At 42.7% G+C, this 27,434-nt stretch overlaps 2 protein-coding genes across 3 annotated transcripts in view; one reads left to right on the top strand and one right to left on the bottom strand.

Annotated features, from left to right (window-relative positions):
- Positions 1 to 13,570: 13,570 nt before the first annotated feature.
- GNMT (glycine N-methyltransferase) lies at positions 13,571 to 27,144 on the top strand. Its single transcript, XM_061625515.1, has 6 exons — positions 13,571 to 13,906; positions 16,264 to 16,391; positions 21,250 to 21,363; positions 23,802 to 23,944; positions 24,533 to 24,654; positions 25,527 to 27,144. Exons 1-6 carry the CDS (start codon positions 13,701 to 13,703, stop codon positions 25,696 to 25,698), a joined length of 885 nt encoding a protein of 294 aa, XP_061481499.1. The 5' UTR covers positions 13,571 to 13,700; the 3' UTR covers positions 25,699 to 27,144.
- The window catches only part of PEX6 (peroxisomal biogenesis factor 6), a 35,319-nt gene continuing 25,414 nt past the window's right edge, over positions 17,530 to 27,434 (bottom strand). Inside the window, exon 18 of one of the 2 annotated variants that reach the window (XR_009762428.1) lies at positions 17,530 to 20,151. The gene's annotated coding sequence lies outside the window, so the exon portion shown is untranslated. The remainder of the gene's footprint in view (positions 20,152 to 27,434) is intronic. The other variant, XR_009762427.1, reaches the window with a different exon arrangement.

The following is a 27,434-nucleotide window of genomic DNA, read 5'->3' as shown; positions in this document are numbered from 1 at the left end:
GGCGCAATGATGCCCTTGTGGTCTGCCTCTGAGCCCCCGCCCTGCATCTTTGGTCATTAGATGGTAAGGGTGATTGCCTTTTTCTCCCCTAAAAATATAGAGACGGCTGAAGGAGGAAGTTAGAAGAACCATGCTCTGTTCCGTGTCATTTTTCAGCTCTATGTACTCCCCCCCCCAATGCTCAGATTAATTCTACTGGATCCAACTTTTACCTAGGATTCCTTGGAAAAGCAAAAGGGGTATGTGCATGCTTTTTGGGGGGTAATCTAGTGGAGAAGGGAGAGAAGTAACCAGAGAAGATGGTGCCCACAGGACTTGCTTAAAACTCCAAATGTGCCCACACGCCTAAAAAGATTGGCTACCCCCGGAATATATCATACTTGGCTAGATTGGGCCAAAGTCTGACTATATAAAGCAGTTTCCCAGGCTGGGCAAATACACCAGCAGGTGGCTCTCTTGAAGTTTTTTAAGGAGCAACCGAGCCCATTTTCCATTTCTTCAGATCAAAGAGCTGCCAGTCCTAAAAATGGAAGTTCAGTTAAAGTTCATTCTCCACACTGAAGGTTTGAACATTTAAGGTCAGAAGTTCCCAAACTGTGGTCTGTGGACCACTGCGAGCTTCGTTCAGGTGGTTCGTGGCATGTCAACATTAAATATTTTGATTTTTAACTATTCTATTGTCACTTAGCGTTTTATTCTTACATATTCTTACATATGTATGTATATGTAACTATTCTATTGTTTTACAAATTGAATTCAATGGAATAAAACAATAAAATACATTTTATAAGAAATAAAAGAAATATTTTTAAGTGATCTGTGGGGTGGGGGGAGTTAGGGAACCACCACCGTAGGAGACTTTTCCTGCAATTCACTGCATGCTTCCTCCTCTGAACTGCCTCTTGCTTATCAGGGCTTTTCACTGTAAGGAAATGGCCTTTTATGTCCTTTGTGTCCCATTTCCATATACCTGAAATGTATTTAATATTATTAATGCTGTACATTAAGGATCAATTTAGCTGTGACATGAATGACTTGATTACATTTTTGTGCCCATATATTGCAAAAGTGTGTGATTATGGGTTTTGGACATACAAAGTACTGGGTTTTACATGCTCCAGCCCCTCCCAGAATGTACAGCGAGATCTTATGCAGAGTTATGGGGTGTCTCTGCCCATTGATGTATACCATTTTAGGTCTTTTGTGTGACTTCACACTACCTAGAATTACAGCCACAGAGGGCAACCCCATTTATGCATTGCTTGCTGAATTACAATCTTGTATATCCTAATGAATATCTGTCTGTAATCAACCTTTTGCCTTGGTCTCCTAAGACTCAGTTTGGGCATCAAAGCAGACACTCTAATTTCATGTTGTTTTACAAGTGTGTGTGTATCTGGGATAATCCAAGTGAACATCTTCCTGTGATCAGCTCTCCTTACTCTTACAAGAATAGGCATAGTGCTTGCAAAACAGGGATCTGACTGTATATGCAAGGTTCAGCATTCTGTCTCACTACCTGCCCATGTCCAGTGTGGCACCTGCCTCTCTGCCCACCCATTTTGTGACTTCCCAAGGACCATACATACGGAGGGAAAGGATGCAAAACCATTCACAGAATGACCACTAGATGGTGCTAGTGATGATGGGAATGTAAATATGCCACAACGGTGGTGTTACTAGAGGTAGGACCCATGGCTGTAGAATTCCCTTCCTGGCGAGGTCTAGTTAGCCCTTCTTTTCTGTTTTAGAAAGAACTTAAATTTATCCTGTTCAGACAAGCTTTTGAGAAGGTAGATAGGAGTGAACAGATAAGTTAAAATGTTGTTGGGTGCTTTTTATTTCTTTAGAGCCCCTGTTAGCAGCTCTTCAGCCAAAAGCCTCCCAGAGTGGTTTAAATCACTTAAAGCAACCCTGCCTGCAGGCTTACAATTTAAAAGACATGACACACAAGGAAAAAGCTAAGGGGAGGGAAGAGGGAAAAGGTGCAAAATTATTCAGTAGTTCTTATCATGACCAACTAGTCATTGGAAGTGTCTTAAAAGAATACAAAATATACAAAAATAATGCATTTTCTGTGTAATTGTAATTCTGCAATGTTTTAATACCATATAGATTTTATGGAAATTTGTTTGTTTGTCCCGCCCTTCCTTCCAGTAGAAGCCCTTATATCTGATGTGACCTCGATCACTGTTTAGACTAAAGAATGGTAGGATATAGGTGTTTAAATGAATGAGTAACCACCTGGTTTTTGGGTTCAATAGGCACAATGCCCTAGCACTTGATCTGAAGGCATATAGGGCAGAAATCATGGCCTGTAGGACAGAATGGTAGTTGGACCATTGGTTTAGCCTGCATCACTTCTGAAGAAGACACAGCCTAATGTATGCCCCACAAACAAACAAAAACCACCAAAATACCATCCTCTAACATAACTGAGAAACAAGCACATTTTTTTCTCAACATGAGGTAAATATGCTTTGTACAAATCAGTACAGGAATTTGATTTCTATATGGTGGAAGTCTAGAACCACTTGGCAGGTTTTTCCCCTTTTTATTAGTCAAGGGAACTGTTGCTCTAAAATGTGTCTTCTGATGTCCACCTGCTGGCCTCGCCTGAAGGGTAAATTTCTCCATTAGCATGAATTGGCTCGTCACTGATTTTGGAGCTCTTTAGTGTGGTAATTCTTAGGTTTTTGTCTGTATCCATAAAAAAGTTTTGAGGTTGCATCTAAAAAGCAGATGGAAGCTTCTCACATTTCTGCTAACACTTCACACCAAAGATTTCGGTCCAACAAGCTGCTCTAGTCATATGTGTGCATGTCTGGTGAGACATTTGCAGCAGCAAAGGCCAGAGACTGCTTGGTAAGGTATATCTAATTCTTTATGGGTCAGCTGCCAATGTGGCAGGTTGTACAGTGCTAAATGGTGAATTCTGAATTCATAACTGAATGTGTAATATCAAAATTTGAAGACAGTGCTGTGAACACATAGTCTGCCTTCTCAGCGAGAGAGAGAGAGAGAGAGAGAGAGAGCAGGAGAGGGGAACCTGGGCCCATATGCGACCCTCCAGGCCTCTGTACCTGGCCCTTGGGACTCTCCCCAAGCCACCCCCCTCATTGGCCCTGTTTTGAACACCAAGTGTCTTTGCCTGGCTGGACCATGTCCTTGAATGCTGATGTCACCTCTTGCTTGTCTGGATGGGAGACAGAGGGCTATGGGAAAGAGAGAGAGTGAGTGTGTGTGTGAGAGAGGGGGGGGAACAGTATGAAAGAGGTGTCCAGACAAGACATGCAGCCTTGACCAGAGTTGTAGAAATATACTGCCCTCCCATTATCACGGTAAACCAAAAGTCCATCCTTGTGTTGTGTGAAGGATGTGTGTTGTGCAAAACACAAACATCACATGGCTAGCTACAGGCACAGGAAGAAAACCTGTGCCACCATAACTGCACAGCTAGCACAGAGGTGTATATGGTATTATGTTATCAAGAGGTCCATTCCAGAAACTATAGCAATCTGGCTTTTAGTGTTGTGGCACCTACCTTTTGGAGCTCCCTCCCTTTAAATATTAGACAGGTGCTGCCTTTTTTGCACCTACTGAAGACATTCCTCTTTCAACAAGCCTTTTAAGTGGAGGTCTTTATCCTCGTCTCCATCTGTATTAGAACTGTTTTTATATATGGAATTGTTTTAATTGTTTTTGCCCTTGTTTTATGGTTGTTAATTTTTTTATAATTGTGTATTTTATTGTTGTAACCACCCTCTGGGCCCTTATGCTGAAGGGTGGTTAAGAAATCAAATGAGTGTCACGTCAAGCTTGGTCCTCATAATCCAGTTTTTCTTGCTGGTATTTCCGCTGACTTTAAATAAACACAACACCCACCCAGAAATAACCTACTGTGAAATATCCTACCCCTGTTGGCAATGGTGCCAGTTGCAAGCTTGCGTCTGTGTCATCTGCCAGGCTCCTATTTGGTGGATATGCTCCCAAGCCTGCTTGCAGGGGGAATCTGGAAATAAAAATGATTCAGTCTGAATTTCATGTGGGTTTGTGTTGCAAGTTATGCATTTCTCTGCCGCAGAGTGGGAATCCTATTGAACTTCAGCTTAGTTTGGTGCCCTGTGCAACCACCCAGCTCGTCCACCCTTAAGGGCAGCCCTGGGCTGGGACCAGAGCTATGTCAATGCAAACAGTTTGTGAGACCAGGTAGTGTTGGTGTGATGTGCACCCAGGGCACAGCTCCTGTGCTTTTTATTGCTGCTGGTCCAGAAACTTCCATAAATTCTGCACTGAAATGGGAGAAAGTGCTCTTGGGGAACCTTTCTGTGAGATGGAAGAGCCCTTTGGTCTTGTTTTGTAGAGCCAAGAGGCAGACAGCAGGGTCATTATTCTGAGGTCCACAAGCATTAGGACATCCAAGGCAGCTTCAGCCAGACTCCTTTGTTGACCAATTTATGTCATTCTTTGATAGCTGTGTTCCTCTATTTAAAACGACAACAAAAAGCATACCCACCCTGCAGTGGTTTGCCTAAGAGAACTAGCTGTAAAGGAAGATCCCATAAATTTCACAGTTGTGCAAAAGAGATTTCAGCAAGTGATGCCTCTCCTACAGGGACAGGGAAAATCACACTTGCTAAAATCTCTAATGCTCAGTGATGAAGTCGAAGTCGAAGGTTTGACGTATTGAACATAAGAACATAAGAAGAGCCTGCTGGATCAGGCCAGTGGCCCATCTAGTCCAGCATCCTGTTCTCACAGTGGCCAACCAGGTGCCTGGGGGAAGCCCGCAAGCAGGACCCGAGTGCAAGAACACTCTCCCCTCCTGAGGCTTCCGGCAACTGGTTTTCAGAAGCATGCTGCCTCTGACTAGGGTGGCAGAGCACAGCCATCATGGCTAGTAGCCATTGATAGCCCTGTCCTCCATGAATTTGTCTAATCTTCTTTTAAAGCCGTCCAAGCTGGTGGCCATTACTGCATCTTGTGGGAGCAAATTCCATAGTTTAACTATGCGCTGAGTGAAGAAGTACTTCCTTTTGTCTGTCCTGAATCTTCCAACATTCAGCTTCTTTGAATGTCCACGAGTTCTAGTATTATGAGAGAGGGAGAAGAACTTTTCTCTATCCACTTTCTCAATGCCATGCATCATTTTATACACTTCTATCATGTCTCCTCTGACCCGCCTTTTCTCTAAACTAAAAAGCCCCAAATGCTGCAACCTTTCCTCGTAAGGGAGTCGCTCCATCCCCTTGATCATTCTGGTTGCCCTCTTCTGAACCTTTTCCAACTCTATAATATCCTTTTTGAGATGAGGCGACCAGAACTGTACACAGTATTCCAAATGCGGCCGCACCATAGATTTATACAATGGCATTATGATATCGGCTGTTTTATTTTCAATACCTTTCCTAATTATCGCTAGCATGGAATTTGCCTTTTTCACAGCTGCCGCACACTGGGTCGACATTTTCATCGTGCTGTCCACTACAACCCCGAGGTCTCTCTCCTGGTCGGTCACCGCCAGTTCAGACCCCATGAGCGTATATGTGAAATTCAGATTTTTTGCTCCAATATGCATAATTTTACACTTGTTTATATTGAATTGCATTTGCCATTTTTCTGCCCATTCACTCAGTTTGGAGAGGTCTTTTTGGAGCTCTTCGCAATCCCTTTTTGTTTTAACAACCCTGAACAATTTAGTGTCATCAGCAAACTTGGCCACTTCACTGCTCACTCCTAATTCTAGGTCATTAATGAACAAGTTGAAAAGTACAGGTCCCAATACCGATCCTTGAGGGACTCCACTTTCTACAGCCCTCCATTGGGAGAACTGTCCGTTTATTCCTACTCTCTGCTTTCTGCTTCTTAACCAATTCCTTATCCACAAGAGGACCTCTCCTCTTATTCCATGACTGCTAAGCTTCCTCAGAAGCCTTTGGTGAAGTACCTTGTCAAACGCTTTTTGAAAGTCTAAGTACACTATGTCCACTGGATCACCTCTATCTATATGCTTGTTGACACTTTCAAAGAATTCTAATAGGTTACTAAGACAGGACTTTCCCTTGCAGAAGCCATGCTGGCTCTGCTTCAGCAAGGCTTCTTCTATGTGCTTAGTTAATCTAGCTTTAATAATACACAGCCCTGGTGTTGACATCAGACACTGTTTTTAGGTTTCACAATGAATGTCTGTCCAGTTCCTTTTTGTTAAATAAACATCACACTTACTTTCACAGAGAAGATTTTGTAATCTCTTTCCCAATTCTTGTCTCTCATCTTTCTTGATGCAGTTTCACCTTGATCCCAAGTTTTTTCATTCAAATATTAAACAAAATCTTTGGTGCCAAAGGAACAAAGGTTGACACTGCCAAAGTTGGAAGAGGACCCTGCTCTATAAGACCGCAGCAGCTGTGTACACATCAACTTTAGAGTCTGTCAAGGCAAATATGGAGTTCACCTTCATACTAGTTTTGTGTGGCTGAAGCATATTAAGGGGTCACTTCATGTGTTTTTGAATCTGCACTTTTTTGCAAAGCCACTTTGGAGAGGAGGGCTTCTGCAGATGTTGAGTACACTGACTTGATGCCCTTGAAGCCACACAGAAGCTGTGCCAGCCTAAACAAATTGGTAACATTGGCAGGGGTGGCACAGTTTATGTTGGGGATTGTAACACTGGACCTTGGCATTGGCTGGTGCCTCTTTGCTGGAGATCTTTCACAGAGAGAGAGAGAGAGAGAGAGATGTGCTTCACCACTGCAGTCACTAGTGGAAACTGCCCCCTGGATGCAGTCTTGGCAACGGAAAATAGCTCCCATGATACCACTCCATCCCCCAGTTCTGCTTCCATGCTTGACAAATGTTTTGCCAGCTCTTGTTTTTTATACAGTGCCAAAGCAGAGAGGACAAAACAAAAAAACCAGACATATAAGCATCACTTGATTTATTTTATTTCAGAATTTATAAACCATTGTGTTCAAGGAGTATTTAAACAGTGTACAGAAAGACAATAAAAACATGTAGTATGTGATATATATAATCTCAATGCGTTTCCTGTTCAAATGTTATATACATGATATTTATATAGGAAGCTCATTGAGCACTACATATGTTTTTACATGCATCCACCCAGAACACACCACAAAATCTATAGTCAGGCCTTACAATACAGCTGTTTGTATTCATTGTGCAGGGTTCACAACTTAAGAATTTACATCAGACATTCCTCAATCTGCAGTACCATCTATTCACTGAAGTGAAAAGAAAGATCAACAAGAAATTGTACCAAGAAATTATCTACTACTACAGGACAGGCCTAGGAGAGAAAATAATAGAACACCGCTAGTTATTTGTCACTCACAGATCCCAGCTGAAACCACTCAAAAGTCTCATCAACGAACTAATAATCTATAGCCTCTTCTTGACAATGACACTCCCCTCTCACAAGCTTTGGGTGGTAGGCCTGTACTTACTTACAGGCAGCACCCCCCGGCCCCCACCCATAAACCTAAAACAGCTACTCACCAGCAGCAACAGGCCACATAACAGAGTTGTGGACATGGGGACCCAACTCTCTGGTGGACCATCCTCACGTTTAGTATGGTAGCACTATTATAGGACCCAATGATGTCATATACAACATCAAGACTTCATTCACATTTATCCAAAAATGCCAATCTTCTATTGTGATATATGCCATCATCCGTCAGCAAAGCCCTTCTGCATTCTATAGTAGACAAATGGGCCAGTCTTTATGCAAAAAAATAAACGGACACAAATTCTGACATCAGAACTGACAATATTCAAAAACCAGTGGGAGAGCATTTCTGCTTTCCAGGATGTTCTGTAAAAAAATGGCCTCAAAACGGCCATCCTGGAGCAAAGGGAGCCTGCAACCTGAAACCGTGGCATTACAATACATTTCAAAGCTATCACTAAGGATTTTTAGCGCATTATATGTGTTATTTGCTATATTTCATTTCTGTCTGGTCTCACTTTTTACAATCTCCACCTCCATGCAACCATGTGTATAACTGTAATTCAGGAAAATACTTCCGGCATCTGATGAAGTAAATGGTAGTCCACAAAATCCAATAAATATATTTGTCTTTAAGGTGCTGCAAGACTCTTTGTTACGTTTGCTGCATACACACCTTTCGAATGCATTCGAAGCTCACACACACACAAGAATCCTGGGAACTATAGTTTGTTGAGGATGCTGGCAATTTGTAGCTTCTGAGGGGTAAATGACAATTTCCAGGATTCTTGAGGGGGGATCTGCTTTGAAAGTGCTTTAAATGCATGGCACTTACACAGCCTAACATGGCTACTCCTTTGGAAAAAGGAAAAAAGCTTTGCATAACTTCCTTATTCAGCTTGTTTCATGGCTGATCTTGCTGTTCTAAATTGAAATACTTTCCCCTGCAGTTTCATCTAAATTTGTGTACCTGTAATCCTAAACCACACCTTCAACGCTGCTATATTTTTTGCTTTTTAAATTCCACTTTGTCAGCTGTTACAGGAACCAAAGCCATAGAAAAGAAACAAAACTAAGCAGGTCTTTAGTGACATGAAAGGGAAACCAAAAATAAGAGGCAGGGAGGAAAACTAATGAAATGGGCACAGCCTGTCATATTTTTCTACTGAGTACTACTACGTGACATGCACACAACAGCATATAGAAAAATGGACTTCAAGGGTAATTAGTGGTTGCATACTAGCCATATTTTGCTTTTGATCTCTATGTGAACTTTTTTAAAAACAAAGGAGCCCTGTGCCACTTAAGAAATTAAAACGTAGGAAGCTGCACAGGGCCGGTCCTGCCATTAGGCAGAGTGATGTGGCGTTGCTGGGATGTGGGGAGCAACTGCAAGGTGCTGGAAGTCAGAGGGGTGCATATGAACAACAACATACAGCCTTCCATCCCATAGGCCAGGGATGGGCAGAAGCTAGATTGGGATCTACTGGTAGATCTCTGGCTAATGTGCAGCAGATAGTCAAGGATTTCTGGCTCCCACCTGTTTTATCAACAGCAAGAACAAAATTATGCCCTTGGGTACACACCAATCATGGAAAGCACATTACTTCCTCCAAATAATACTGGGAACTGTAGTTTGTTAAGGGTGCTGGGAATTGTAGTTCTGTGGGGGGTAAACAACAGTTCCTAAGATTCTTTGGGGGACGTCATGTGCTATAAAATGTATGGGGTGCTATTCAGTGCTAGTCCTACTCAGAATAGTAGACCCACTAAAGTTTAAATCCCTATTCATAGGGTCGCCATAAATCGGAGTCGACTTGAAGGCAGTACATTTACATTTTTAAAGCTGAAGACAGCCAGTGTGGTGTTAAGAGTGTCAGACTGGGTCCTGGGAGACCAGAGTTCAAATTCTCACTCAGCCATGAGGCTCACTTGTTGATCTTGGGCCAGTCACTGACTCTCAGACTAACCTACCTCACCGGCTTGTTGTGAGGATGAAATTGGGAGAGGAAGACCCATGTTTGTAAGCCACCTTGAGCTCCTTGGAGGAAAGGAGGGGTATAAATGTAATAATAAATAAGTAGTTAATGGACATTACTTGTTGTTGTTATGTGCCTTCAAGTTGACTACGACTTATGGCGACCCTATGAATCAGTGACCTCCAAGAGCATCTGTTGTGAACCACCCTGTTCAGCTCTTGTAAGTTCAGGTCTGTGGCTTCCTTGATGGAATCAATCCATCTCTTGTTTGGCCTTCCTCGTTTTCTACTCCCTTCTGTTTTTCCCAGCATTATTGTCTTTTCTAGTGAGGACATGACTTAGGTTCATTTATTTAAAAGGGTCAACTCTGAGTAGGACTTAGATTATTACAACCCATAGTATGTATACCGCCTTATAGATTGCTGAAATGAAGAAAACCTGAGGGTAACCAAAAACTGATGTGTGTGTGTGGGGGGGGAAGGACTGTCAACTCAGCTCAGTCCTGGTGCTTGGAACAAATCCCTGCATTCAGCAGTTGCTCAGAGGCACTCTATTCTTTAATCCTATGTCTTTTCCACCTGGCTCCTGCTGGGCGGCCTCAGGATTCTAGTAAGACGCAAAGTAGATCCTTCCGAAACTGAGGTCTGTCCTCTCCCTGCCTTGCACTACCTGCTGCCTTCAGATGCATTGGAAGATGATGTCTGGTTGGCTTTGGACATGGAATGGAGAGGGGGGGTGCCATCTTGCCCTTCTCAGGCAGCAAAATGTGTCAGTCCTCCTACTTCAGTATTAGCTACACTCAGGGCCGGTGCTATCATTAGGCCAACTAGGCAGCTGCTTAGGGCGCAGACCTCAGAGGGGCGCAGTACTGACCTTTGAGGGGCACAGTTTTATACAGATTAGTTTTTTTAAGCCTTGGAAAAAATGCAACTAAAATAAATTTAGCAGTTTCAAGTTCTGTGCTTTTCATTCTTTCTACAAGACATCTGTTTTTTAAAATTGAAGTTAGCAATTTTTTTGGGGGGTGTGCAAGTAGTTAGCCTTGCCTAGGGCGCAAAATAGCCTAGCACCAGCACTGGCTACACTGACTGGCAGGAGCTCGCCAGGGCTTCAGATGGGGTCTCTCTTAGCTCTGCCTGAAGATGCCAGGGGTTGAACCTGAGCCCTTCAGCATCAAAGCATCTGCGGTGCCATTCAACTATGGTCTCTCCCAATGGGTAAGGCTGCAATCCTGCACATCATTACGCTGCTTAACACTTGAAAGGACTGTGTAAACTAACAACAGCCAAGCGAAGTGTTTCTGGCCCTGTCAATATATCTATATGCACTTTCCTAATGCAGCATCCTAGTGTTATTGGTTGGGCTTGACTTGAAGATTGTTCTAATATTTTTGAAATATTGTTTTTGTGCTGTAACTTGTTGCCTGCATTGGGTTCCTCAGAAAGTAGCTGGGAATATTAGTTGTGAAAATATGGGGAAAACTCTGTAGCTTGAGAGATTTCGGATGTGCCTCCATTGGGTTCATGGATTCATTACTTAAGTGTGAGCTAATGTTGTTTGCTGCTTGTATTCTGCTCCCATTGCACTGCCTTTCTACCTCTGTGGTTTCTTGCATTTTTGTTTGCCCATTCAGTTTATAAAGAGCCATATATACAGAGGGACATAAGAGTCCTGCGAGATCAGACCAAAGACCCATTTTATCTAGCATCCTGTTCCTCAAAGCGGCCAGCCAAGATGCCTCTAAGGGCCCTTCCAGACTTGTGTGTGTGTTCTGCAACATGCAGTTGATTCAATAATGGTGCATTAGTGGTGGATTTATACTAGATCATCCACACATCATTCCACTTTATTAGTTCTGCAATGTTTCCTCGATGTCACCACATTATTGCGCCCTGGAGGGCACCCTTGTGCTGTAGCACAACAAAAACAGGACCAAAAACTGGAACATTTGTATTATGAAAAGTTACAGGATTTCAGTAGGAAGCTATGGGATGTACACTGACTGGAAATGAAGCAGTATGCCCACTCTGAAACATATGCAGGTGCAAACAGAATTACTAGCAGGAACGCATATAACTGCCCTGTTACTATCATGAGGATAAATAATCATGAATGCACAATAAAAACTATCTGGAGGGGCATTAAGAAGTCCACAAACTGGACAAGAGTATAATGCCAGTTTCTCCCACTTGAGAGGCCTGGCAAATAGTTTTCAGAGGCTATATTGATATTGGAGGCAATACACAGCCACATGACTAGTAGCAACTGATAGCTGTGTCCTCCCTGAATAACACTGAGGGTGCCGTATGAACTGCAGTGGCAGCTAGTGGCTCCAAGTCAGTGGGGCAGTGGAATCCGTTCCAGATTTTAGTCAAGGAGCTTAGACAGTTCCTTGAAAGTTTGGACTCAAATCCAGAGTGGATTCCACTGCCCCACTGACATGGAGTCATCAGCCACCACCAATCAATAGTATTTATTTATTATTTATTTATTAGGCTTATATCCCGCCCGACTAGCAATAGCTCTCTGGGCGGTGAACAGCAGAAAAATACAATAATACAATAATCAACAAGCATTTTGTATGCTAACATCAAAGAACATGATAGAAAGGAAGACTTTAACAGTGTTTGAAAACATATCACTGATTCTAAATTTATATGTACATATATGCAACAGACATAACAAAGAATTCTAAAATGAGTGGTTTGTGTCTAGTAATAAGCTGTAGTCTTTACAATGAGCTGAGTGCTTTCATGGAGTGTGGGGCTCCATTCCCACACTAATTATCTCAGAATATATGCCAACAGGCCTCCTACCCCAACTGTGTATGCGGTCTTATACTCAACAACAATAATACTTAGTCAAGATTTTAAATTATTTGGGGATAGAAAATGTACCTACCCCAAGGTTTCCTGTTTCTCCCTCAGGGTGGATACTATTAGCAGGGGCAAGCACTATGGCGGGTGTGGGGAAACTTTGGCCCTCCAGTCGTTGCTGAATTACAGCTCCCATTATCCCTGACCATTGTTTATTCTTCCTGGGGTTGATGGGAGTTGTAGTTCAGCAACCTCTGGAGGGCCAAAGGTTCCCCACACCTGCACTATGGTGACAGGTAGTGTCATGGCTCTGTCAGTGACCTTTAGTCATGATAGCTGCATTGAACTTCAGTGCTGAAAGACAGTATAGCCCTGCATACCAAATACTGTTTATTTAGAGATACCTTTCTAAGCTGCCCTTTAGGTCAAGACTCCTACGTCAGCAGGAAATTTTAAAATAGCAACCAATATTATAAAAATTGCATTAGAAGAACACAAGCATCAGCCAACCCAATATTTGTTCTATTAAGATATTTGTATTACTCTCCTTAAAAACGTATTCCAGGGCAGTTTTATTTTTACAGTACAAGAACGAAACTGAAAATTTACAGTGCAGCACATTGCTGCTGATAAAATATGACCAACATCACTTAAAATAAAATCCAGCAGAACGATAAAGGCAACACTGAACAGCCCAAGCTTATGTGTATATCATACTCTGAAGAAAGTCCTAGTATATACAAAAGGTGTGCACCGGATTGCAGACTGACTGCATAATCCTATGCATATCTACTCAGAAGAACCATTGAACTTTAGTCCCGGGGTATAGTCTGAAGGCAAATGAGGGTGTGACCTTGCTGAAGCAGGTCTGGGTCGACTCAATGCCTGGATGGGTGACCCTGGGGAACCACAAGCCGCCTACCCAAGACAGTACCCACATACAAAAATAAATATTATGGGATTTCGTTCTGAGAAAACTTAACGTAGAATCTCAAAACTTAATAGCGCTAACGTTCAAAGGGGCTCACTCCTACACATGTGTGTATGGGGTGTAGGTGAAAAGCAACAGGGCACCATTGTCTCCAGGCGCACCCTGTGAGCAATCAGAGCTGCCCTCTACGTTGGAAACAGCTCACTTAGGGCCACACACACCTTTAGTCAGACGCGGCCGGAGAGTGGGGTAGAGAGGATTGCGCATCACAATCTTCAGGAGGCGAGGCTGGGTGGGTGTGTCCGCCGCTGTGTCCCTTGATTGGCCGGCAGCGAGTGAGGGGGCGGTGGCTTAGCTGGCTAACCGGCCGCCGGGCTACTTGTTGTGCATAATTGCCACTGGGGCCCAGCCGAGACGCGGCAGCAACGCTGGTCGTGGGGTTAGCGAAGCAGCAGGAGGGTGCGCGTGTGCAGGGAGGAGGGTGTCTTTTGAGTCGCCTCGCCATGGTGGACAGCATCTACCGGACCCGCTCGCTGGGCGTGGCGGCCGAAGGGCTGCCGGATCAGTACGCGGACGGCCGAGCGGCGCGGGTCTGGCAGCTCTACATTGGCGACACGCGGAGCCGCACGGCCGAGTACAAGAACTGGCTGGTGTCGCTGCTGCGGGGCCAGCGCTGCAAGACGGTGCTCGACGTGGCCTGCGGCACCGGGTGAGTCAGGACAAGAGTGGAGTGGTGGCGATGCCGCTGAGGCCTTGGCTTCCTTCTCTCGAGGGAGTTTATCTCTTAAGGGGGGGAGGTTGCTGCTGGCAGATTGACGGGGCTGTTCCGAGGCAGCTAATCTGGAATAACAGCCATTCTCTCCCCCCAGTTTGGATCCACACGCAGCAGTTGATTTAACGCGGTTTAGGACTAGGGGTGTAGTCTGGGATCTTGGGGGGTTCTTACTATTTTGAGAGCAGGGTCCCTACGTGTCCAGTGTCTTACGAGCCAATCGGCATGAAAGGGGAGTATGTTCCCCACTGAGAAGAGCCTTGTGGCCCCCGAACTGTGGAACAGCCTCTGCGATGAGGTGCGCCTGGCGCCGACGCTACTATCTTTTCGGCGCCAGGTGAAAACCTTTTTATACTCCCAGGCATTTTAAAGTGTGTTTTAATAGCATTTTCATCATTATTTGTATTTTGGATGTTGTTTGGTTCTTTTATTGTTTGTTTGTTTTGTTTTCTTGATTTATTGTATTTATTGTATTTATACATTGCTTGTTTTTTTATCTTTTTGTACACCGCCCAGAGAGCCTTCGGGCTTAGGGCGGTATATAAATTAAATTAAATAAATAAATAAAATTATAACTTGCTTCCTTGTCCTTTCCTGCTGACTGGAGCCAGTCAGTGAAAGGAGGTGAGGCAGACACTGAGAAGACTCTTTTCAGTAGCTAACACTCACCCCTTTCATGCTGATTAGCTCCTAAGGACATCTGTTGGTGTGGGAGAAGGCATTAACAAGAATCACATTTCCAACACAGCAGCAAAAGAAAAAAAAGGGAGAGGGGGTGTGGCTGTGACTGTTATAAAGGGATCCTGCACTTCTGAATTTGCCACCACATTACTGATTAGGATGGCGACACACTCACACACACACTCACACACTCACTCTCAATACCAAGTGCATAAGGCAAGGGTGTGGAAAGAGGGAAGAAATCGACCCCTTTAATAATTTGCTTAATTATGGGGTATGGGGAGGCTTTCCACTGATAAGAATGGCACCATATTCTGTTGTGTTTTGCTTAGTGTGCAGGTGGGGAAGATCTATAACCGGCTACTGTGCTTCTTGCTCAGCTTTCACTTTTTATTCCTGGCTTCCTCCTTCCTTGCTTAAAAGGATCTTTCCCCCCCTCCAAGTTTCCTATCTGACATGGGCCAGTTTCTGCTTCCTAGTTAATCCCTTCCCTTCTCTGTTCCTGGTATCTGACAAGTGGATACAAGGACTGTCTTCCCATTCAAGAAACCTTAATTGAACAATTATTAGGCTGTTAGCTAAGTTACTTGTGTATGTACGTGAAGAAACAATTTCTAAGAAAAAAAGGTGTACTTTAAAAAAAGAAGAAAGAATAACTGTACAAATTGCAGTAGATTAGAGGCTATCGTGGAAGAGGCCTTTCTCCTTTCTGTCACACGCAGGAAAGTATGCCTCTTCTGTAAGAAAGCACCTGCTATCTTGCATTTTGTAAATGCACACCGGGGGGGGGGAATTAAAGCCTGATTAATTGCAGGAAACATCTTCATTGATCAATCAAAATATTTCAGTCGAATCCGTTTATATGAGGAAATATTAGAACCTGGGAGGAACTTCATGCAGTATTATTATATTCTCCACTTTTTCCCCACTGTGTCTGAATAAGGAAGGTGATTATGCCTTCATACCAGGACTGGAGACCCTGTGGCCTTCCTTATGTAGCTAGACTACAACTTCCATCATCCCTGACCATTGACCATGCTGGCTGGGGCTGATGGGATATGCAATATCTGGAGAGCATAAGTTCTCCACCCCTGCCCTATACAGTGCAATATTAAAATCCCAGGATTGGCAGGAGCATAATTTGATCTGTGTGAACACACTATTCTCTTTTCCCTGTACTGTTCCTCTGTAGTGGAGTTTCAGAAGGGGAAAGTCTTAACTTATCAAACGTTTTTGTATAAACGTGGTTATATCCTGGGTATGTTACAGGGGATGTGGATCCACACAACTTGATATTCAGAAGCAGAATGCATTGCCCTAGTTCTCTGCAGTGGTGCAGTTAGGTAATCTTAGACTCAAGACTCTGTTGCCTTGTGGGGGCTCACCTCCTTAGATGGTTATGCATATTGTTTTCCTTACTTCAAATTGCTATATTTGAGGACCCTCCTGCTCATCTGCTGAGTGGGGTCCTGGGTATCTCCCCCAAAGTCCTGCCGTGATAGCATCACTAGTTCTCTGGGATAATCATTTCCCATCTGCCCTCACCACTGTTGCTCTCAGTTAACTTGAGGGATAGTTTACTCTAGGTACATGAACACTTCTCTCTCATGCAGTGTGGATTCCATCATGCTTGTTGAGGAAGGATTCAGGGTCACCAGTGTGGATGCCAGTGACAAGATGCTCAAATATGCCTTGAAGGAGAGATGGAATCGTCGAAAAGAGGATGCTTTTGACCATTGGGGTATTTATCTGTTTATTTTATTTAAAGACTTACATCCCACTTGCATTTCAAAAGAAATTCAAGGGGACTTATACAATCAATGAGAGCCAGTGTGGTGTAGTGGTTAAGGTGTACTAGGACCTGGGAGACCAGGGTTTGAATCCCCACACAGCCATGAAGCTCACTGGGTGACCTTGGATCAGTCACTGCCTCTCAGCCTCAGAGGAAGGCAATGGTAAACCACCTCTGAATACCGCTGACCATGAAAACCCTATTCATAGGGTCACCATAAGTCGGGATTGACTTCAAGGCAGTCCATTTCCATTTCAACACAATGAAGCATCACAGCAATGTTAAAATATATGTCAATCCCAATTCCAACCTCAGTCATAAGATCAAAATGTTGACATAAAAAACCAGGACCACAATTGCAGATTCCCAAAGCAGCGATCAGAATGAAGTCATAATTGAGCAGAAAAAGAAAGTAATAACTTGAAGGCCTTTTTAACAGCCATGTTTTTACCAGCTGCCTAAAACAATACATCCGATACACCTCACTTGATAAGGTGTTCTGCAGGATGGGCATGACTAGAGAAAAGGCTCTAGCCTTGACTGCTGCTAGCTGTGACTCACAGGGTTGAAGGACCTCAGACAATGATCAAAACAGGCAGGAAGGAACATACAAAATGAAAATGTAATTTTTGTCAAATTTTGTCCAGGGTGACAAGCAACTGTCCAAAGAACGTTTAGTTGATCATATGCTTCAAAACATGTATGTATATTTGCTTATTACTAAAACTATATGTACATATGTGCTTTCTCAGGTATTTAAAGGAAGTATGAATGATCTTGGAATTTAATAATAACCAAAAAAAATCTTGCTGATAGAAGCACAGACAAGCTTTAATAGTCCTAAGGCATGGTCTGATGGTGGACGAATTACCAAAAGCTATGCTGGTCTGGGTCTAGTTTGTCCTTGAATGAAAGATGGCTTGAGTACTTTATGTGGATTGAGTTCCATTGTGGAAGGGCTCCTTTGGGTGGAAGAACAGGATGGAAATTTAATAAGCAATATAAAAATAATTAAACATGGGATATAAAAAAAGAAGTTTGAAAAAGTAGATTTATTACAGTAACACACCAGGACCAAAATACTCTCTAAGTGAACAAGTGTACCCTTAAATCGCAGTCCCATCAATTACAATTTGCCTTGGCAGCTTAAAATTGATAATCTTAAATGTTAGTTGCTTATCACATAATTTAAAAACTTGTATCCCTGATTTGGTTATAAACACTTATGTATCTTTTAGCATTTATCTATGACTTGGGCAAATAAAAGTTCTGTTGCTGCGCTTAGCCTTAATAGTCTCCAAGCTCCCTGTTAAGGACACAAGATATGTGAATCAGTTTTAGGCTAAGGCAATAACATGTACCAGTTGCTCTTGCCTTGGGTAGTTTGAGGGTCAAGTTTTAAACACTTCCAATAATGGGGGTTTGACCATCTCTTGCAAGTTATGTTAACATTAGTTAGCAGAAAGTTATGTTTAGGCTGCAAGTACATGATGAAATATGATCAGTGCCACTGAAGCAACTGGTGGAATGCCAATGTTGTAATGAGCTCCTTGTTGACACATCCCTTTTGGGACTGAACTTGGTGAGGAGGGTAGTCCTTGCCTGAATTACTGATCTATAAAGGGCATGGGGAGACCCTCATTTCTACCGTTATAGGCCAAAGATGTGGCATGGTGCCCCTCCTGTATTTGTAATTACATGTGTACTATAAACAAAAACAGGGTCTAAAAATATTTCAGCCTTTTGAAACCTGATCAGTGAAATCTAAAGACGGTTATAATTCCTATTTGGGTCTTTGTGAGTTGTGGGGAGAAGGGAATAAACACCATGATGATTAATGATTCACAAAATATTAATGCCTTTATAAGAGGCTCGTGGAGAGAGGTTAACTAATAGTATGGATCAATTCATCTATTTCAACAATGGTGCTGACATGCACAATTGTTCCAAGTTGTGCATGCCATCTCAGTGATTAGGACTGTATACTGGAATAATCATTATAAATTCTGCACTCAAATAATCAAAATTCTGCAAGCTGTATGTTATGCAAATTGTGCATATCCCCGTAACTTATTTTGCTCTGTGATGTGTGACAGTGAACCATACAGGACACTGAAACTGCACCTTGGGACCCCTGGAATTGTTACAAAGTCCCACTCCAGATTTAGAGATTTCTGCAGACATTGGTGATTAAAAAAACTATCCTTTTAGCCATAAGGACTAGAAACTTGTTTTCTTTTTGAATATTAAAAGTTATTGAGATCTTGAATTCTACAGCTAGTGACTTTTCTGCATTTGCATGGAAACAATATAATGGAATCAGCCTAGTCAGCAATCTTCAGAATTCTGTTAGCATCAGATTTCCTACAGGGATATGTAGAACTAAAAGTTCTTCCTATGATTTTGCCTGCAGTTTATAGGTGCTCAGCTCAGTCAACAGATTTTTTAAATAGAAATCATTTTGTTGTTAATTTTTTTAATGACCTGGCAGCCTTGAGATGAATGTGGTATTGCAGAGCATGTGTGTGTGTGTTTAACATCAAAGATAGACAGTGTTAGGCCAATGTAATTATTGTTTGTTCAACATTTTCATGACCAGCAGAAGTTGGAAATTTGTGACTCTTAACAAGATCCACAAAAGAACAATTTGCAAATCAGTGTCTTGATGTTGAATAATTCAGCTAAAAATCCCTTAAGAGTTACCTACTGCAGCTCCTAAAACTGCAGAATTCTTACTATGCTGATTAATACCATAGGGTGCCAAAATATTTAGATGTTGTTGTTTATCCCTGGTGGAACATGCATATGGATTTTGTATTCTGAAGTGACCTTTTACGCACATGGGTGTTTTGTCATGGAGAAGTGTGGGTTAACTGGTGCCTTCCATTGCCTCAGGGTCTTGCTTCCATGTCCTGTGGAGATGACACAACATGAGGTACATAAGATCTTGCAGATAAACTGTTTATTACCAGACTCCCAGATGAGCATGCATCCTCCCTCCTGTCACTTCCCAATGAACTGAGACCACATAAGACCTTCTTGGTAGTCTTTCCTCCTTTTTACTTCAATGCAAGGAGCCATGGTGTCTCTGGCCTCTTCAGAAAATCCCACTTTGTAGTAGGAGTGCACTTTGCACCTCTTGCCAGCTGGTCTTCTGCCATTGGTTAGATCCCTTGGATATCTTCTGGCAATGTTGGCTTCATTATTGCCTGGCCATCAGGTTCCTTTCCACACCAAGATTAGCCTGTGATAGCTCAATAGCACCTGCAAGTCGCCTCATTTCTGGTATTGTTGGTTGATGCCATGCGGGAAGCACAGGGATGGGATGAATGTAATCCTGGGTTCTGGCTGCTAGATGTGTAGGGAGGGAAGCAACATTAGAATCTGGGGAAAGGCAAGTTCCTTAAGGCCAAGCCTTGGCTTTCATTTAACTTAGTAATTTTGTTTATAACCACAGCAGCAAAGGAAGGTGTGTACTAATCCATTAGACACTGAAGCATCAAAGTCTTCAAAGATGGGAGGATCTGAATGTTATACAGGAAAAGTTAGATGGTTACTTCAGCAGCTGTTGTTGGGAATCACAAGTGGGGTTAGCCCATTCTTGGCTATGATGAGAACAGGGTGGTGGACTAGCTGGGTCTTTAGTCTGATCAAGCAGTCAGACTCTTCTTATGTTATTATGTTCTTATTGAGGAGTCACATGCAGGAGCTGTAATAAAGATTAGTAGCCGTGATAGCCTGATATGCACATTAGGGCAGCAGCTAATCAGAAGATCAAATGATAGGCCTGCAGCATTGGTGCAATCAACAATGGAAGCTAGTTTTACTCCTTGCTTTGTTGTAGCAGTCGCCATTGCTGCTGCCTTGGCACCTTTCTCTTGCCCAGTGTTTGACACACCCATGAGTGGCATCATTCTTTTGTGGAGTGAGAGTGGCAGAGTCCTCTCCTTGCATAGCATTTTATTAAGCTGTATATGAAGGAGAGGGCTACTCTGAAAAGCAGGGCAGAGCTAGCAAAGTGTATTGCATGTTGGAAGAGATGGGCTTAACCCTACTGAGCTAAAAGTTCAAGGCCCTGATCCAGGGATAACTGGGCATAGTAGTTGGGTCCCATGGGACTAGTAGTTCAAGGTGATGTGTGTTTGCCTCCATACTGAAAGACATGTTTTTTGTCTGTCTACAGATCTTTGTTGCTGGATAAAAGTAACTACTTTCATCTTCTATGGGATTTTGATGTAGAACACTGTGTGTGCCTGTGTGTGTATGCACACAGACATACCTATATATACACATTATATGCACACACACACACCCCTACACCTGTGACTTGTTCAGTCACAGCCTTCCCCAACTGGTGCCCTCCAGCTGTTTTGGACTAACTCCCATCATCCCTGATTATTGGCCATGCTGGCTAGAGCTGGTGGGAGTTGTAGTCCAAAATGTCTGGAGGGCACCAAGTTGGGTAAGCCTGTTCTTTAATATTATTGCAAGGAAAAGTCCTAGATCCCTTTATTTTAAAGACTCATCTGTTCTACAACAGTAAAGACTCATACAAAATAGTGGATATCCAGTGGGCTCCTACTGGGAGGAAGGGCAAGATACAAACCAAATAATAAAATAGTTCTGCACACCATTGTATAAATAGATGCTTACTAGAAACAAAGTGCCTTCTTTGTGTTTAATATAGCAGTGTGGCAGTTTTCACCGTCATTCTGCATGGGAAAGCTGCAGTGGAAGAGGCAGAGGTTTGGCTAGTGAAGGCAGAACTGTCCTCCATATGTGTACAATGTGCTTTTCTGTTCCACAGTAATTGAGGAAGCAAATTGGCTCACCCTGCCACAGGACCTACAGAAGCCCGGAGAGGGCTTTGATGCCGTCATCTGCTTAGGGAACTCTTTTGCTCACCTCCCAGATTTTAAAGGTGAGTATTATGGGGTTGGGTGTCTACACCTAGGGAGTCAATAGCATTGTCCAGTGTTGTACAAGGGGTTGGGTAACTGGGTCTTTGCTAATACCCATCAGAGCCCTTTTTTCAAGCTACCAAGGAACCTTGCCATAGTTCCAGTTAAGAAAAATCCTGCAAGGCAGATAGGCTGGGTGATTCTTTGGAGCGCTAAGAAGGAAAACAATGCATAATTGCAGCTTCCAGAGAGGTAACACTGTTAGTCGGTTAAATCAACTCTTTAAGATGCCACAAGACTCCTTTTTCTGTTTGAAAGCAAGTTGAAATTGGAGCATGGACCCTGTTTAAATTCACATCAGATGGGTTAAGGTAGGGATGGGAAACCAGCAGCCCTCCAGGTGTTGCTGGGCTACAACGCCCATCATCCCTGATGAATAGCCATGCTGGTTGGGAGTCCAACTACATCTGGAGGGATGTAGATTCCCCACTTCTTGGTTACAGAATCTCAAATATGCCTCCATCTGATCAAAACTGGGCACAAGAACAGGGAGGAAGAGGTGGACCTGTGCCAATAACCTGTATATTTACTTACATTTAGAACTCACCAGATGAAGATTTTTATTACATTTTGATATTGTATTAACTTTTTGCTTGTGATCTTATTATTGTCATTTGTGTGAACTACTGAGATTTTGTTATATTAAGTGGCATGTAAGTTATATATATAAATAAATAAAAAGGTGAGCACTCCACCCCAAGAGGTCAGCGCACTAATCCACTTTACAGCTTGGGTGGGTGAAGAAATGAAGGGGATAATTTATTGTATGCCAGCCATGGAGAAAGAAGAGTTCATTATTTTTATAGCACTGTCCATGGCAATATACAGAGTAGTGTTAAGCAAAAAAACCCAAAATAATTTCCTGCCCTAAGGAGGTTACTATCTAGCCTTGCAAGCGGGAGAAAAGCCAGGGTAGGAGAGAATGAGCAAATGCAGTTAACGTAGCCTTACGTTTTCTTTCTATTTTGAGTTGAGGATGCCATGGTTAACCCAAAAGCTTCATAGCGGGCTTGTGGAGGATTTGAAGAAAAAGAGGCCACACCATACAGGGGTGGGGGGTTGCAGACAGAAGAAGCAACAAGGGAGAGGGTGAATAAAAGTCTATTAAGAGGGAGAAAGCATATAGGTGGCCACCAGGAATATAACTGGAGGCAAGAAAAATAGGATAGGGCACAGGTTAAACCATAAACCTTACCCAAAATTCCATCATTTTTTAACACCTTGCTCCTTTTTGGTAACTTTTTTCTGAGGGCTAGATCAGGCAACCAAAGTCTGTAGCAACTTTCTATCACTTGTGCTGTATGTACTGTATGTACAAACAGGCACACTATAGCTGACCTGTAAGAGAATCCCAATTCTCATCACACCTCTTGAGATTAATTGTATCTGCTGAATTTGGGAGCGGTGTATTGCAAGACATTTTATTTATTATTTGATTTATATCCCGCCCTTCCTCCCAGCAGGAGCCCAGGGCAGCAAACAAAAGCACTAAAAACACTTCAAAACATCATAAAAACAGACTTTAAAATAATTAAAACAAAACTTCTTTAAAAACATTTTTAAGAAGCTTCCAAGACATCTTTAAAAAAGGTTTAAAACATATTAAAAAGCAATTCCAACACAGATGCAGACTGGGATAAGGTCTCAATCTAAAAGGCTTGTTGAAAGAGGAAGGTCTTCAATAGGCACCGACAAGATAGCCTGTCTAATATTTAATTTTCTATGGTTCTTAACTGACTCTTCCAGTTGGGCTTTTTTGTCATCTATGTTGTGCCCTGGCCTAGGATATGTGAAAAGCAGGCAAAAGTATGCCACATACTCTGCAGAATCGTTCTCTACCACAGGGAGTTGCAGCTAATTGTTTTGGGAGCAATTAGAGTATCTAGTAACCCACTGTAAACAACTTTATACATTTAAAATCTACCAGCACTACTTCTTTTAAAAAGCAGTTTATAGATTGATTTTAATGTTCTTTTAAATAAAACAAAAATTAAATGGAAAACTGGCAGCTAAAATCAGCAGCAGGTAACCAAACAGCCAACTGTGAAGGCAGAGCAAATAAAGAAAGGAAGATCTTAATCTGTCTTCCAGCTAATAATGAAAGCTAATACTGAAACTCCCATGGGAGGGTGTTCTGAGGCTGTCACAGAGAAGGCTCTGCTTCCTTTGAAGACTAATCTACACTCCACATAAAATGGAACCCTAATAGGACATAATTGGTAGTTTATTGGGTTCATAAGAAGCTCTCACAACCCGAAATAAAGATAGTCTTAGTTTAACAGTAAACAAAATACATGACCAGGGCAGCTACAGGCCCCTCAGGTTTGGTGTGTGAGAGAAGATTTCTCTCTTTCAGGGAGCAGGAAGAAATTTAATTCAATGGTCTCTCTTCTCTTAGGTGACCAAGATGTTCATAAACAAGCTCTGAAGAACATTGCCAGTATGGTGCGTCCTGGTGGCATCCTTGTCATTGACCACCGTAATTATGACTACATCCTGGAAACAGGTTGTGCCCCTCCTGGGAAGAACATTTACTACAAGGTATTCCCAGAATAGGCTTTGCGCCCAAGCCTTGCTGTAGCAAGGGTAGCCCTCTTAAGGCAGGAACATTTTTCCAACTTTCATGTTTCCAGAAGTCAATTCAGACAGAAAACATGGTACTATGAGGTAGTACGTTGTATCTTTGAATGTAACTCCATGCCCAAGAGACAACACAGGTGAGAAGAAATACATCATGGAAAAAGAGCATCTAGCATAGCTATCTCCCAGCCAGGCTAGCTTAGCACATATAGTGATTTTTACAATTGGAGATGCAAGGTACTGCACCTGTATTCTGAGGTGGCATAATCCCATGCCGACCATACTGAGTTTGAGCTGACTTTTGGACTCCCTTCTACTCCAGAAAAATTACTGATCTACCTATCTCTGTCCTAGGTTTGTAATTAGAATGGAAATTAGTGGTAGTACCAATGTACATTTTTATATGTAGTAGGCAATACAAGGTGGTGAAGGGAGAGGTTTTTATGGGGCAGTGGTGTTAATTGCGTAATCTGGACTAAGATTGTGAAGCCAAGAATACACCAAAAGGGGAAGGGAATGAGAACTGATTTATTTTTCTCTCTGTCCCAGAGTGACTTAACTAAGGACATCACTACTTCAGTGCTTCTAGTGAACAACAAACCAAGTATGGTGACACTGGATTATACAGTGCAGGTCCCACCTGAGGGGAATGATGGAAACCCAGAACTAAGGTATGTTCTGTTCAGATTTGATGGTATCCAGGCTTCAGTCTGACAGCAAATGTGGGCACAGCCAGCTATTTGGTATAGGGGGAAAAAGGTGACTGGGGCCAGTGAGGGGTACAGATGAACCTGCCTGCTCGTAAATGAACCTTGGTGGCTTGGCTCTCTGGCCTGCTACTAAGAATCATCACATTGGTAGGTATCAGGGAGAGGAGCCTTTTCAGTGGAGCCCCCCTCAGCTTTGGATTTGGGGGTGTTCATTGGTGGCTTTAAAAATCTGCTCGGCTTTTTATTGATTCTTTCATGGTTTACTTGATGATTTATTGGTTTTGTTTTGATACAAACAGGCAGGAAATAAATTCATTAAATAGGCTATGATTAGAGATGGCACATCCTACCTCACTGAATGAACAAATTCCAGCTAACAAGATTCTCTTCCTTCACGTTGACTCCAAAAAGATAAAATACTTGGACACCATAGCTGTTTAGGCATCTGCCTGAACACGTGAAGTGTTAAACTGGGGCTGGGGAATTGTAGAATAGTAGAGTTGGAAGAGGCCTATAAGGCCATAAAGTCCAACCCCCTGCTCAGTGCAGGAATCACCCCACTCGATCAGTGAAAGGGAGGAATTTGGCTGGGAGTCTTACTATTGTAGTTGCTTCAAAGTTCGCGATTAAATGGCACAGTGTGTGTGTGTGCGTGCAGGCACACGTGTGAAGACAGTACCGAAGGTCCTTAGTGGGGGATTTAGTTAGCAGGGAGCAAAGAAGAGGATGCAAGGGTGCATGCCTAACGGATATATATATCCACAAAGATATTTTAGGGGGACGAGGTGAGCAGATAGCTGCTAATAGTTTTTGTTGTTGTTGTTTCTCACCAGTCAGTTCCGTCTCTCATACTACCCTCATCGCCTGGAGCCTTTCACAGAACTGCTGAAAAATGCCTTTCAAGGTCCTTGTGAACACAGTGTCCTGGGGGACTTCAAGCCATACACCACAGGGCAGCAATACAGCCCATGCTATTTCATCCATGTGGTGAAGAAAATTGGCTGAGAACTACTGCTCTGCAGTCTATTCCAGCAAGCACATGATCTCTCTTCGGTTGCTGGAGGGGCCAGTGGGATGACAGTGCATGTGCATAGGAGGTACCTGAACCAGAAGATGAAGAATTGGAAGGTTTTTCCTTCCCTCTTCTTTGTTTTCTAAGGGGTTAGTCTGCTTTGGGAGATTGGAGGAGCTGCTGGCTCAAATCAGTGACCTCCAAGGGAAGGAGGTGGCAATGGTTTGCTTTACATCCGAATCGTATGCGAAGTTGAATAGCTTACTAAACTGTACTTTGCTGTTTCTTGATACCCTTTTAATATTTTGCTTCTTTTCCTGAAGTTGCCTTAATAATTTGCATCAATGTTTGAGAGAGAGTTTACCAACAAATGTGGTTATGTGTGTTTCTTCAGAGGGGTGAAGGAGAGATGAGCAAATATTCATGGCTTAGTCCAAGTGTGGCTAATGCCCAGTTTAGGGGCCTTAAGCGGTTTTTTCTGGCCCTTCAAAACCCTACCAATTTTGGTGTTGGCAGCAGAAAAAAAAAGACATAATTTGGGGCAAAAATCCTCCCTCTCAACTGGTCTGTAGAGCAGGTGAGAGTGCTTGGCAGAGGGTCAATTAGCAAAGGGCGAATATGGCCCTGGGGCAGGGGTGGTTAGCCACCTTTGCCTTTGTTGCTCACAGTGAGGGAACTCATGACTGAGGATCTCTTCTGTCGTTTAGGATTCTGAAGAAGGAAGCTGTAGCATAGTTCCCATTCATTTCATTAGGCACTTATTCAGGAGACTTTTTATGCGTAATGTCCAGAGTTCTTGATCAGGGAAATGCTTAATGGAAGCACACTGATTAGCTTTCATGTATTTGACTTTTAGACAGGGCCTGCTGCTGCCATCTACCCTGGACACTTAAAAAAATGCACATGCATTTTCCCTTACAATGTACCCCAAAACTACTGGTAATACTTAGCTCCATTTTGCCTTGCCAACAGAGCTAGATGGAGCAGAAAAATATTCTGCACAGGTTGGTATAGGCAGTGACTGAGCAATTTGGATAAGATGTACATATAATGTTACTGATAGAGGGCTTGCTTGATTTAGACCTGGATAAGGTCACCCTCTTCTAAGCTCAGTTATGTAGTTTGATGATGTTGTAGACCTGATACAGCTCCTCAATGCTTAGATAGCAGCCAAAACCAGAAGTGCCTTTTAGCAGCTTAACTAGTTTGCCACTCTTGGGAGGACACTTGGCCACTCTGATACATACATTGGTAACCTCCAGGGTGGATGATTTATTGGTAAATGTTATATGTGGATCTATTTTTAAACTGGAAAATTTTGTTAGTTCAAAATGCAATTGCCTGTTTAATCACATGATTTGGCCAGAGGAAGAAAGTCTTAATTTATAAGCTGCTTTTGTAAAGCTGCTGTGGAATGCAATAAAATGCTGTGGACACTTTTGCTGCAGTTTTACATAAGACTTTAGGCTGCCAACCTGAGAGTTGCTTAAACTTGCAGTCTCTAGTTAAGCCTTGCTTTACATCTGGAAACAGTTGACATTTCCAGTCCTTTAGAAGGGTAGGAAAATCTGAATCACCTATATTCCCCCCCCCCAATGCAGAGTAGTGAAGCAAAGCCAGTATGGTCCAGTGTCAGTCTGTTTCCCTACACACGATACAAAAAATGGAATATTGACCTTATTCCCACAGTTGTTTTAAGGATAAATGAGATTATCTAAGTAATCTGCCT

This window comes from Rhineura floridana, chromosome 4 (assembly GCF_030035675.1).
Source record: "Rhineura floridana isolate rRhiFlo1 chromosome 4, rRhiFlo1.hap2, whole genome shotgun sequence".
NCBI classification, from domain to species: Eukaryota; Metazoa; Chordata; class Lepidosauria; order Squamata; family Rhineuridae; genus Rhineura; species Rhineura floridana.
This window is presented reverse-complemented; position numbering and strand designations above follow the sequence as displayed.